We start from the raw sequence: 14410 nt of genomic DNA, 5'->3' as shown, positions 1-14410 counted from the left end.
ATATATACATACACACACTTGAGATGTATAATACACGAAATACCAATACACGAAAAATTTATATTTATTATATTTTAACTTATATCTGTGGAATGTAAAAAAAATTGGTCAAATTATAAAATTAAGTCTGTTTACTGTAGTTACTGTAGTGTTTATTTCCCTATTTCGTTATATATTATTTGGAGTTTCAATTTCTGCTATTAAATGCAATTTTTTATCAGGGTCAAAAAATGAAAATAAGGTCTCTAGTTTTATATTTTAATCCACTTTCTGATTAATAATATAAGTTTGAGAATTTTGATTAAAAAAATCTTAAAAACCATGCGATCGAAAAACTATTTTTTTCCACTTATTCATAACATATCTACTTCTAGATATTAAGAGCTTTTGGCAAGATCATGATAAGTCACAATTCAAATGGTTCTGGAAAGCGTTTTTTGAGAAGAACATTACGATTTGCACGTAGCGAAATAAAAAGTTAATAGTAATTAATTAACAGAATATTTATTATGTGTATTGTGCTATTTCCTGGGAATTACTACAATTTTTGCTTATTTGAAAATATTAACATGTTGGTATCTGTAAAAATGTAATCTTTGAATCGAGTTCAGCTTAGCACTCTTTTAACAAAAACTCTTCGATCGTATTTTTTGCGTCGAATGCCGATTTACATACTAAAGTTTTAACAGATAGTAGTCTTCTGTAAATCTTTTAATATTTCAGGTTATCAGAACAGTTTGGAAAACTCAAAAAAGAAGTGGATAAAGATGCTGAAACCTTTTTGTCAAATCCTATCAACGCCTTTTTGCTAATCAAACGATTGTCAGATGATTGGGAAGTTACAACTGAAATGGCTAATAATTCTGACAGTGCCGGTAAGGAAAGTCTTATTTGCTGAAAATAAAAGCATACTCCTATAGAGTGGCTGACAAATAAAACTGTTTCATCTTTGAAAAAGTGTAGAATTATTAACACGTAATTATTTTGACAGCTGAAAAACTGTACAGTGGTACAAAGAAATTGATATGAAAATGCTGTAGTTAGTGTAAATTCTACATAAGTGAAATAAAATTAAATGTTCTTAAATGTGTATATGCATTTGAGAAACTCTTCAATAATTTGTGGATTCTCCACAAGAGGCAACAGCAGTTTTATAACGGGCCGGCATAAAAGATATTGAATTCTGGGTGTAACCCTGGTAAATTTCATCATGACAAACCTTATTAAGTTCTGTAGCTCTTTTACTGTACAAGGCCTCTGTGTCGCAATTTTTGTTCCTATTTTATGTCTATAATTTTCAATGGGATTAAGATTAAGGATGTTCCAAGAGCAGTTTAAAACATTAATACCAGAATTTTTCAGCAAAAAAAAAAAAAAAAAAAAAAAAAAAAAAAAAAAAAAAANAAAAAAAAAAAAAAAAAAAAAAAAAAAAAAAAAGAAAAAAATGGTGGAAAATTATATTTGGAATATTCGTCTTGTTGAGGAGATGAAACTTATCAATTTCGATGTATGGCAAGGGGCAGAGTCTTGTTAAAAAATGAAATTTCTATCATGTTAAGTATTGGCTTTAGTTTAAAAGTAGGTAGAGAAACTCTTGGCTGAGCGGTAGCGCTTCGTACTGCCGTGCCACAAGTCCGTGGTTCGATCCTCGGGCCGGGCAAGGTTGACTCAGTCTTTCATCTTTTCAGTGGGTCCGTAAATGAGTACCAAGCATGCTTGGGAACTAAACACTGGGGGTTCCGCGTTTGGTTGACCACCTAACCGGAACATCTGCTCCTGCACTCCTGAGCCCAAGGTCAAGAAAATTGAGATGGGCACAGTAGGCCTTGGCCCTCAAGGGCTGTCGCGCCACTGAGTTTAGAGAAACTCACATTATACCATTGAACCTTTTGCATAATAATAATAATTACAAATGTGTTTGACCACCATTACATATAAATATTCGTGTAATGGTGGTCAAACATATATAAATAATTACAATAAATATATAAAAGCGTAAAATTCTTAAATTACAAATTCTTATTTAGTCATAGTGTAAATATTTTTTGAGTAAGGGAGTACTGGAAAGATAGCGTATATATATATAACATTCAAATTTATGCTCATGGTAGATGACGTGATTTCATTGCAGAGGCACTGATTTACATATCACCGTTTTACTTATTAACTCTTATTTGTCAACACATTCAAATTTCATTGGGATTGGCTTATTCTAGAGAAAATTATAGTTGTTTATGAAATTTTACCTTAATTTCTAACAACTAGTGCATGTATATAAACCTATACATTCTTTATAAACTTGTGCATTCCAACAAAGAAATAAACTAAACTAAAAATATCATTTCGATAAAAAAAATGTAGCTTTCCAAACAAAACTTCAGATTTAAAATCACCACAACTTGCAATAAATATTTGAGTAGTTATTGTGCAGTTTGTTTTACATATGTTTGTAATTCATTTTACTTGCAATGAAATTTATTTTTCAGTGTAACCTCCACTTTGATTTAGTTTACACATCTGCCTAACCATTGACAAAATCATCTGTTTTTGTGGTTCAATTATTTATCACTTCTTTAAAAAAATAATTAACTATTTCAGAATAAAATAAAAATTGTATTTTTAAAGTTAGTTAGGTTTAAAATCCTCAAAAATCATTGAATTTGAAATGGTGACAAAAATTTTCGAGACTGGTAGTATATATGAAGATGAAAAATTATCTTTCTTTTTTTTTAACAGCTTTGCTTCATGATATATCGCCAGAAAAAATAAATATTCCTTCTAAAGATGATTTGCGTGGTGCCGCGTCTGCTTTATTAAGGCTCCAGTCAACATTTTTATTGAATACCACATCATTAGCAAGAGGAGAAATTAAAGGGACCAATTCATCCAGCGAACTTTCAGGTACGCAATATTAATTAAAGTGGGAGTTATCGAATTGTTAAAATATACTCCTTTTTTGTTATTTTCTCATTTTCATATGAAAAAAAATTAATTAGCACGTTCACGCCGGAGTGACCCACCGGTGGGTCACGCTAGGTTGTCTCATCGGGCGGAGCACCGGAGTAAAAACTGGTAACAAATAAATTTCATTTTTTAGTTTTTTACCGGGAATAATAAAAATCCCTAGCAATTGTTTTTAACGGATGCAATTCCTATATTGAATTGCTTCTTCGCCGTGATAAATTTTGGGGTAGGGGCCGCTGCTGCGCGGCCTAGGCACCCAGTTTTGTTTAAATAAAGAAAGAAAAGAAAGAAGCCGTGATAAATTTCCTTACAGCGAATTGTTATTGTTGAGAATAGATTAACTCCTCCCGAATATTATCTAAATAGTTCATCTACCAGTATTTTCTCTTTTACATCCCGCTTTCAGGCGCAACACCCGGCGTGAACGTGTTAATAAACCAAGAAAATAAACTAGCATACTTTAACCGAGTTTCCTTCTAATAAATAGATTGAACTTTAATGACCTCTCTTAGTGTTAGGAGTATTGACAAAGATACATAACTTTCTTAGTGTTGGCAAAGATACATAACCGGATTTTAAATATTTATATATTTGAAACTACAAAATATGCACTTAGACTTAAGGAAAAATATAGCAGGCGTTTCTTTTTTATCGTTACAATTGTTCGAAGAGTGACCCAATTTGTCACGCAATCGTCTTGTCTGTGATCTAATTTTTCCACATAATTTTTAGTTTTGCTCTGTTGTACTACTGCACAAACTAGCTAGTAAGTTCTGTAAGTATTTGCAGCATCGATGGCTTAGCTTATCACGTGTACTATCATGTCTGGGGAGCTAGATGGCAATGTAAGTAAAGGCTTGTCCCTTTACATCCAAATTCCCATCACACCCCTTATGATTCACCAATGGCGAAAACACATCAATAACCTAAGAGTAGCATATGTAAAGTATTAGGGACAACTGAGAGAGAAAATGTAAACCAAATTGATCGGAGGCAATCAGATCAATAAAAAAAATTATATCTAGAAATCTAGCAATCGAAATATTCTAGCAATCGAAAAATTGTCGTTTATGTGCATGTTTTCAAATTTCTAAATAAAAATTCTTTTTCTTTGAAAGGAAAACCGGAACAAACTGTGCTATATTTTCGTTTTAATTATACTTAATAGTTTGCACAGGTTTAATAACGATATAGAACTAATAGAATAGATTTTTACAGATAGGGCTAAACTCTCCTTTTCCCTTAACTAAATAATTAAAATTTTTCAATGTATGGAATTATTCCCAGAAATCAAATTCGGTAGTCGAAGAGAATTGTTTTTTGAAGCTGGAATGATAAAGATCGGCTAGTTCTATTTTACTATTTTTTATGAGTTAATGTTCGAATAAAAAATTTTAAACTATTGTATCTCCAAATACTGAAATTCATAATTGTGTATTTAAGAAAATTCTATGAATTTTTAAGAAAATTCTATGAATGGCACTAGACTGGTATCAATCAAATGCATATCAATCAAAAAAGGCATAAATAATTTTTCAGAATGTATTGGTGTGTACACTTTTAGAACTTCAATTTGAAGAGAATATCAGTATACACAGAAGGCTAAACTAAAACACAGAAGCCTACAATGAGAGAACAAAGCGAGTTCAGATTTTAAAGGGATCTGAAAGGAGCTGTGAAAGAAGCTCCGAGGATAGTCGAAAACTTCTAGCAGGGGGTGGAGTCTCCTGTTTACATCTGTTTATTTGCTTTAAATATGAAGTAAAAAAAGTTGCTTCCATTAATAATTTCCCCAGATAAACTCACTAATGTTTTATTTTATTTTATAACCGGCGTTGACCAGCCCACTCATTTATGAGTCAATGTTCAACTCTGTAGCCTTGTAATGTTGAACCCAGTCCAGAAAACAAGGGAATTCGTGGATCAAATAGTGGGACAAAATAGCCCCGGAGATTTTCTTTTTATAATTAAACTAAGCCGCATTTGTGTGAAATAGAGGGGGAAACCACAGAATCATCGCACGATTATCCCGGCAGCAAGGGGATTCCAACCCATGACCCGTCTACAACAGATAATACTTTTTGTCAGCTCGATGGTCGGTGCGAGACGGGGTCAGAATTCTTATCGACCAGCCAACAGAGGGAATAGCCAATATAGCGATCTCTGCTCATTGGGAAGTGTTCACTCTATTCCCTGCAAATTGATCCTGAAAATTGCAACGCCCTGAAGGAATTGCAAAAATTAATGAAATTTATTCATAATACTGACAGTGATACAAATAAACATGCGCAATAGTGGTACGTGCGCATTTGCTGTGTAATTCCATTTATTTCCACGTCTTACCTCACTTTACATTACACGTAATTTAAGTACAATTTGCATAGTTCTTACATAGTATCGCAATTTTCACAAACATTAGTGTATTTATAAAAAGAAGTTTTAAAAATGTTAGAACTCATCATTCAGAGCAAAGTTTTAATTCCTCCGCTTACTTCAATCAGAATTACGCTATTTTGGTATATTATATTTTTTATTCTACGTTTACTAATATTTTAAAAATAGATATTGTGGAGGTGGTTATTACGGAATGCCTTATATGCAAAAATTACAATATTATTGCTAATTTATTTTTTGATCGCTATTAGACGTAAAACTCGGTTTTCTTAACTGCTAATGATTTCTTCAGCCGGAGACTGTTTGGAAATGGGAAGACAGGCTCTACATGAGTTCTACTATCAGTATGCTCTTCTTTGGCTGGAAGAATCCTTGCGGAGATTGAAAAAAGAAGATACATTGAAAACTGCAAACGAGATAGACATTCTAGAATACTTGGCGTTTGCTCATTTTAGTGTAAGAATAATTCATTTTCTGTTTAATTCAAAGTAAATTTCATGTAGCGTATCTCAATATCATATTTAAGTTAAATTTCTTCACTGGAGATTTCACTATACTTCCGTTCATTATTTTTTGATTTTTTAATTCCATTGCATACCTGCCAACTTTTACGCATTTTGCGTAAAATTTTATTTTTATATTTAGAGTGGTGGTAAATACATATTATTTTGTTTTGTAAAATTAATTTTTAAATGATTTTGATCACCATTATTCTTTAAAAAATTAAACATATATAATAATATGTGTTACTAGATATTACGGTTATTTTCACTTAAGGTTTTTTCAAATACAAATTAATTTTTTGCTTGAAATTGAAACTTTGAATCCATATTAATACCACTGGGAAAAATTATAATGGAAGGGATTAAAAGTTGTCAGGTATTTCATTGAATCCTTAAGTACTGTCACCGGTAGCAGAAGTATCACCTCATACATAAGAACGCCTCCACACGGTTTTTTATAAGTAGTCTGGTGAACCAGTGGTTTTTATGTAACCAAGTTCTATTCCAAAAGCTATTGAGAGATAATTATCATATACATTTGATAATTGAATCTTTTGTGGTAGACGAGTAAATAAGACAAATCAATTATGTTTACAAATTAAAAAAACTTTTAGACGTATAGTTGCTATCACTTTCTTATATTTATTAAATTTCTATTAAACGGCTCTTTCGAAAACTAGTTTACCTTCCTAATGGTCTGATCGGACTACCTGCAAAATACCATGTGGAGGCTTTCAGTTATAGGAGCCGATGGCAAAGGGCGAGATCTTGTATACAGGTAAATTTTAATATTAGGGTATGTCTTTTAAAACTTCCGTGCGTTTTTATGAAATATTAGTTGCCGCTTCTTATTTTTTCTCAGACTGTAACCACCCCGAATTCTATTTAGAAATTTTGACTCCCAGATATTCTATGTAATGCAAAGTTAATATCTGGATTTCTTTTTAATGTTGATAGAATCTCGAAAACAAGTGATATTTATTGCAAAGATTTATAAAACTTTCGTTTCCAAAATTATAATAGTTTTAACTATTACAGGTGCATAATTACACTAAAGCTTTTGAAATAACAGAAAAAATAATAGATTTGGGTAAGTAAAATAAAATATTTTTGAACAATTGAGATTAATAGAAATGGATTTTCGTATTCATGTCCACTACTATGTATAATTAGTTTCATACTTAGATTTATAGTTCCATTAGTTCCATATTTAGATTTGCAATTTTTTTAAAATAAAGTAATAGGCAAAAAACATTCGCTGTCTTTAAATTGTAAAATTCTAACGAAATACTGTTCTTTTAACCTAAAACAGAAAAAGAGACCAGACTGTAAAGTAAAACCAATTGTTAATTTATTTGCATTGATAAGAGATGCCAGATTGCTCCGCTTTGTTAAAAAGTATTTTCTGATGGTAAAGAAATGTAAGTTATTTTAGTTTTTTTTTTTCATTGTAACATATTTTTCCACCACCACTTATTGAAAATTCTAAGTTAATATGAAATGTAATTTAAGTTATTTCGTGTCGATACTTATAAGAAATAGGCGTAACTATCCTAATTTAACAAGTTTTACTATTTAATTTTCTACCAATTTATTAAAGCTTTTTCAGAAAGTGGAGCAGTTGGCATAGATTCATACGTTCAAACATTTGAAATGTACACGACAAAATCTTTCAAGTGGTAGTGAACTTAAACAGAAATGTTTAAAACAATCAGAATTTTTAAAAATTTTCCAGCAGGATTTAGATATATGACAATCGTACTATCTGATCTTTTATTCACCTCTTAACACGCTGAATGCCATGGGGGTCACCGGTGACAAATTGCCAAGACCAGTTCATGCCAGTAAAGACCAGTAAATTGCCAAGAAAAAGTAAATTTAACTAAATTTTTATTTTATTTATTTTTATTTATATATTTTTAAAGTGGATGTTCACAAAAAATTTATTAAAAAATTTAAACGTGTTTCAATAGCTACCATTTCAATTTCAATATTTTTATTCGTAACTGCCGTAATTTCACATCTTCTGAGTCTTATACATTTATGGTCGTAAAAAATTAGTTATTTCTTTGAAAAATCGAAAGCAAAACGAGAATGAAAAAACAAATTAGTTTTTCGAGCACTTTTAAGCGTTTTTATAACTAGAAAAATTCCAAATAATTATCTTACGTTTTCAAAAGTGTTTCTCCTGTGACTTGCATAAAAAAAAAATCGCAAAACAGGCAAAATAAGGGATAATCAAACTACATATCTGCCAACTCTTAAGCTTTTCGAGAATGACTTTTCCCAGTAGTAGTAAAACGATATTTAAATTTCAAATTTTGGTAGAAACATAAGCTGTAGTTCGAAAAAGCTTATGCGAACTGTCTCGACAAATTTTACGACCACTTTAAATATAGTGGTAGTGGTTAAATATAGTGGTGTAAAAGTTGGCAGGTATGAAACTACTTTGTTTCAGCTGACTGTTTCATCTATCATAACAAATCATCAGCAAGACTCGATCACGAAACAAAAAAATACGAAACAAAAAATAAAGCGATTGAAAGTTCTCTTCCTTATATATAAACTGTTCGTTATTTTAAATCTGCACCACCATAACTCTGCTATGTAACTTATAGATCCAACTAACCCCAGAGCACCAGGAAATCTCCTCATGTATTGGAAGGCGGGAGAAAATTATAAAGAGAAACAAAAAAACCAGAAGGCTGGAAACAAAACTGAAGATGAAGAATGGCCCAAAGATTATCTCTCTCCAATTCTTGTCGAAGCATTTGAAAAGCTATGCCGGGGAGAATCTACAAAAGTAATACATTCATTTGTTTCCAAATGGAGAAAATAATTTAAAACTTCATTTAGCTTTTAAAAAAAATTCCACAGAATTTTTTCCCAACCTTTCTTAGATGGACCCATCTAAGCTTTTCTATAATTTATTGAAATTTTGCATAAAATGAGCATTTGCCGGCATGATTGATTAGTTACAAAAACGTACATTGTGGTACGCGTACCCCCAGAGGTACGGGAACAGATTAGCGGGGGTACGCGTTCTTATGCAAAATATCTCGCAGGAAACGAAAATTTCAAAAACTTTTATTTCAAAACAAAGTTAGACATGAAAGTTTACAATTAATATTTTTCTATTGTTTATTTTTTGCAGAGCTAACATTTAAAATGAGTGGTGTCAACAGTCAGTTGTGAATTTTAACTAATCTGCAATTTTTTACAGTAAAAAAAATTTTTTTTTAGTGGTACACAGCGTTACTAAAAAATTTAGATAGAGTGCAGAAAAGTCATAAGTTTAGGAAACACTATTTTAAAGTGATAGTTTTTTAATTGTGATTCTTGGTTTAATAAATTCAATTTAGTAGATTTTATTCCACCACTATTTCTAAATAATTCGTAGGATTTCATTATTCCCCACTTTTAAATATTTTCCTCATGGTACATTTTTTAAAAAACAAGCAAAAATAGTCAAATATTTGCAAAATTTAGTTTGTAGTTATTTACCGTTTTTTTAAAAATTATATCGGCGTGTCCGGAGCAGTTGGAATCTTTGAAGTTATCTTAGCCCCTTGGGGACGGGTGATTCATAAAAGCATTCGCACAAAATGAGATACAGGATGTAAATAAATAAAAAAGGGGAACTTAAATGTGGGCGTTGCTAATTTGACAGACTAACTTTGCTTTTACTTTAATTATTGTTAGTTTAATCATTTATATAATCGATGTTAGTTCAAAGTATAGCTAAATCATTTCATTTTAAACTAAAGTAATGGTGAATCAAATAAATCAAACAATTATAACTCCGCCCACAAATAAACTGCTAAAGAAATACTTTGATTACTAGTTTTATCTTTTTACCCTGATTGATACGGTTTTATGCTGGTGCGTATTTGTGACAGTCGGCGCGAAAGGGTTAAACGTCTTTTTACCAACCCCTACGCTGTAGAAAAGTTGGGATCTTAGCGAACACATCGAGTGAATTTTCAGAAATTTTTGTTTTGAATACATTATAAATTGCATAAAAATTGTAGCTTAAAGAGAGGAACTGATTGCAGATTTGAAGTTAGAGACGTGAAAATATATAATATCACATGGAAACAAAATGTTTTCCCAGTGTTATTTAGCTGCCAGCTTTTAAGCCTTTTACTATAAATACTTTTTTCGGTGGTTTTAGTTATTATTAGTTATTGAACTAACCATTGTTTTTGTTAACTATTGTTATCGTTAACTATTGTTATTGTTAACTATTGAGAAATTGTTTAAAAACAATTTAAACACTTCATAATGAAATTTCTCTTTTAAACTCATGAAGCAAAATCAATCAGGAAAGAAAAAACAGTAAACTTGCACGACACAGATTCTGCACCTCAGGCGGAATAAATATGCTTACTCATTGTCCCACATACGTAGATATGCAGGATTGTGTGCTAATTACAATGGTAGCTTATAGAGTGTATTGGCCCAGAGAATAGAACATTCGCTTTCCAATGGTGTGAACCGGGTCCGAATCCCAGAGATGGCTCGAATTCCGCACCCGGCTCGCACACACGCATGTCGCACCACAGTGTGGACGTAAGATATCCTCAGTATTAGACGGATCATGGGTTTGAATCCCCTTGTTGTCAGTGTAACCGTGGGATGTTTTTGTGGTTTTCCTTTCGAAGTAACGCAAATGCAGGTTAGTTCCATCTAAACAGTCTTCCACGAAGGCAAATTTCTCCCAATACAAGGAGTTCCCTTGTCTTCTGGATTAGGTTCCAAATTACAAGGCTACGAAGCTGAATATTAGTTGTCGTAAACCCGAAGTTTTTTTTTAATTCGATCAATTTTTTTAATCTCATTGTGCAGGGATACCGGCTGCTCCGGATTCGAAATTTTTTTTTAAAAAACGGTTGAAAACTAACTAAAATTTGCATATTTTCGGTTAATTTTACCAACTTCTTAAGTAAGGTCTTAAACCTCTTCTTTTAATGTCCGACACGACTTAACTGTAATAAAGTGACGTATCACATAAACAGGATTCGTAGTATCCTTAAATTTTTTTTAAAGTGGTAGCAGAAGTTCGAAAATAAAATATCAATTTTTATAAATTCGTGTCCACCTTTACAGTTAATCTTTTCAAATATACATATCTAGTTGCAAAACAAATGATTTCAAACAAATATTCAATTTTAAAAATTACCAAAAAGATATAAAATGCAGACTAATAGCCGCTCACTTTACATCCGACGCCTCATATGACAATCATCAAAATGAATTAAATCTTTAACATATATCTTCATCACAGATTAACTGCAGATCGATCTATAACATTTGCTCCAACAACTACAATATTGAAAGTTCCATCAAGCGTTTCCGCAGTCATATCAAGCGTTTCAGTATCTAAAAATTCAAGTCACACTTAGTTTGAGCAAGCTGCTCCGCTTAGTTGGCATCTTTGAGTAAAATCTCGATAAATCATATTTCCAAAAAGAAGCATTGTACTTAAAAAAGACTACTATTCGAAAATATTTATCCGCTGTCCAGGGCAAGTTGTAATCTTTGCTTTATACACTGATAGCGAAGATTCCTAAATATTGCTCTTATACTATTATTGGTTTCACTAATTTGACGATTTCGTTTTAATTTTAATGTTATTTCGCGTATTACTTATAGACTCTTGAAGAAGAAAGTCGACTGCATTGCTATCAGACGGATAATGGTAACAGCTACCTTAAACTGAAGCCTGTGAAAATAGAAGTCTTGCATTTGAATCCTCGAATTCTTATGTACTACGATGTTCTGAGAGACGATGAAGCAGACACTATTAAATCAGTAGCACTACCGGTGGTATGGCAAAGTATCTCTACTAACTCTATGTGAACAATTTTTCTTTTAGTAGCAAATATTTTTGAAGATTTTATAGTAAAACTGTTTGCACAGTTTGTTATATCATGCCTGAAGTTTTTAGAAAAGATACCAGTTTTACCCAGATAATGATTTTGATAAACATAAATAAGCGTTGAAAGGCAATTACTTTATTTAGTTTTAATTTCAACGAGTTTGATGTAATTATTAAATAACGCAATTTGTTATGTAAAAAATGCTTTTTTAATTATAGTGGTATGGAAAAAGTAAATCAGTTTTTGACTTCCTTTGCTGGACAAATTTTCTGAAATCTTCGAGCATGATTTATTAAATTGCGCTATTGCCGTAAATTTCTATACAGTGAGGAATCATGTCTGTTTAGTTATGCATTAGAAAGTTATGAAAATTGAAGTCTTAGGTGGTTTTTTTAATTGCTATAAATATTTTTATAATATATGTTTTTTAAAAAAAGTAGTACTTTAAAGATCAAAAAAAAAAAAAAAAACTTTTTTGTTTGAGATATTGACACTCAGGATTTTATTCCCAAACAGTATTACCTAATGCATACCTGCCAACTTTTACGCATTTGTCGCAAAATTTTATTTCTATATTTAAAGTGGTAGTAAAATGTATGCCTTCTGTAGATTCCTTACATTTATAAACTTAATTTATAACCTTTTTGACCACCAATATTTTTTAAAGCATCAAGCACATATATTAATATGTAACACGTATGTTAAGGGCCATTTGAAGGCCTCAGACGCCCAGTTCCACTACAACGAACGAACGAACGAACGAATGTTAAGGGCCATTTAGGCCTCAGATGTCTAGTTCTACAATAACGAACGATGCAATAATGTTGCAGTACGTATTAGCTTTATCAAGCTACAGCAGCTGTCTAAAATTGTAATTTAAATTCCATTTTACTACCACTGGGGAAAATCATCCCCGAAAAGATTAAATGTTACCAGGTATGCTAATGAGCGATTATTTTCATGACATGCTATAATTTATGAAAGCAAATAGAAAGTTGTTTTAACATTAATTATTAGAAATGGATTTGTTGTATATGAGAATGGCTATTAGAACTTTTCGATAAATTTTTTTTGCTATAATTATTTTTATTATAACAAATCATGCTCCAATGTATGCATGATATAAAGCGAGGATATCTAGTCTAACTAAAACTACAAAACTCATTTTTTTTTCTCCAAAAGTGGTCCTTATATCACTTACAAAACTAACGGATCATATTATTTTTCACGTCATATTAATATTGTTATAACTATGTATGTTATTTTCTACAACAAGTTAATTTTAGAAATGTCTCTCAATTTTTAGCTGACCAGAGCAACAGTTGTTAACGGAACGAGTGGTATAACTGACACTGCTAATTACAGAATAAGTAAAAGGTATGTATAGAATCCCTTACTGCAGAGCTGCCAACTACTCATCTTTATTCAAAATCTATAATAGACTTTTATAGACAATTAAAAACTAAACTTTCAAAATTTTTGGTAATTTTGCCAACATTTTATGAGATTTACTAAGAGAGATCAGGAACAAAGTCGCGTTTCACATGAACTTATAAATCATTCACATCTAGTGTTGTGGAAAGTAATTTTATGTTTATGTAGCAGGTATGTTTATTTAGTTGTTATTAGGTAATGTTCATTCAGAGAAAGTACGTTTTTGTATCTGATTTCATAACTTAAAATATAGTTTGTATTAATTAATTAGCATATTTGATGTCATCTCCTTGAATCATTAAGATAGGGTCCCAGAATACGAAGATTTGATCATAAGATCAAAAGTTATTTACGGTAGTTATTTTCTTACATTTCGCTCTGAACATGTTCAATATATTCTGTCCTCCGGACAGTTCATGCCGATTATTGATAAATTTCGATTAACTAAAAATTTCAGTAATAAAGTAACATAATTATTTTAACACGTTCACGTCGGGGTGACCCACCGGTGGGTCAAGCTAGATTATCTCATTTTGGCAGAGCACCGGAGTAAAAACTGGTAACAAATAAATTTCATTTTTTAGTTTTTTTCCGGGAATAATAAAAATCCATAACTACCAATTGTTTTTAGCGGTTACAATTTTTATATTGAATTGCTTCTTCGCCGTGATTAATAGGGGAATACCCCACCAAACTGATGTCTTTCTGCTACACCATAACCCTTAACCTGAACTCTTAGTTTAGCACTCTTATTTACATATGACTTCCAGTTTTATGTCAACTAGAATCGACGAATCGGTTAGTGGCCATTCGGGCCAAATGCCGAGATAGTATTAATCGGTTAACGCCCAGCGTCATGTATTTAGAACAGTTCCTTTTTTCAAAAACATTCATTGTGGTGGGAAACTATTTCAGCACTTTCATTTATCTGGGTAAATTAAAAGATTCTCAGATACAACAATGATTTAGTTATTTCTGATTAGATCTAGAATTATAAGGAGCAAGTGCTTTCTGATCAATCAAAGACTTTTTGAGTGCCCTAACAGTAGAAAAAACAATTAATTTCGAAAATATATTATACCACTTTTTCCACAAAACCACTTTTTGTATGATTTCAATATATAAATTCGGGACAAAACGGGTTAATATCAAGCATCAAGCTGTGATAAATTTCCTTACAGTGAACTGTTATTGTTGAGAATAGATTAACTCCTCCCGAATATTGTCCAATAT

General features: G+C 31.4%; 2 protein-coding genes across 3 annotated transcripts in view; both read left to right on the top strand.

The window, feature by feature from the left end:
- Positions 1-14410, top strand: part of LOC107437101 (prolyl 4-hydroxylase subunit alpha-1-like) — a 168249-nt gene that overhangs the window by 87536 nt on the left and 66303 nt on the right. The gene's annotated exons all lie outside the window — the stretch shown is intronic.
- LOC107437103 (prolyl 4-hydroxylase subunit alpha-1-like) overlaps positions 1-14410 on the top strand; it is a 37457-nt gene that overhangs the window by 8968 nt on the left and 14079 nt on the right. For both annotated transcript variants that reach the window (XM_043047867.2, XM_043047868.2), the window contains exons 3-9: positions 724-875; positions 2737-2901; positions 5651-5814; positions 6900-6951; positions 8480-8664; positions 11517-11690; positions 13050-13120. In XM_043047867.2, coding sequence (XP_042903801.1) covers positions 724-875; positions 2737-2901; positions 5651-5814; positions 6900-6951; positions 8480-8664; positions 11517-11690; positions 13050-13120 — 963 coding nt within the window. The remainder of the gene's footprint in view (positions 1-723; positions 876-2736; positions 2902-5650; positions 5815-6899; positions 6952-8479; positions 8665-11516; positions 11691-13049; positions 13121-14410) is intronic.

Source organism: Parasteatoda tepidariorum, chromosome 6 (genome assembly GCF_043381705.1).
Source record: "Parasteatoda tepidariorum isolate YZ-2023 chromosome 6, CAS_Ptep_4.0, whole genome shotgun sequence".
NCBI lineage: Eukaryota > Metazoa > Arthropoda > Arachnida > Araneae > Theridiidae > Parasteatoda > Parasteatoda tepidariorum.
This window is presented reverse-complemented; position numbering and strand designations above follow the sequence as displayed.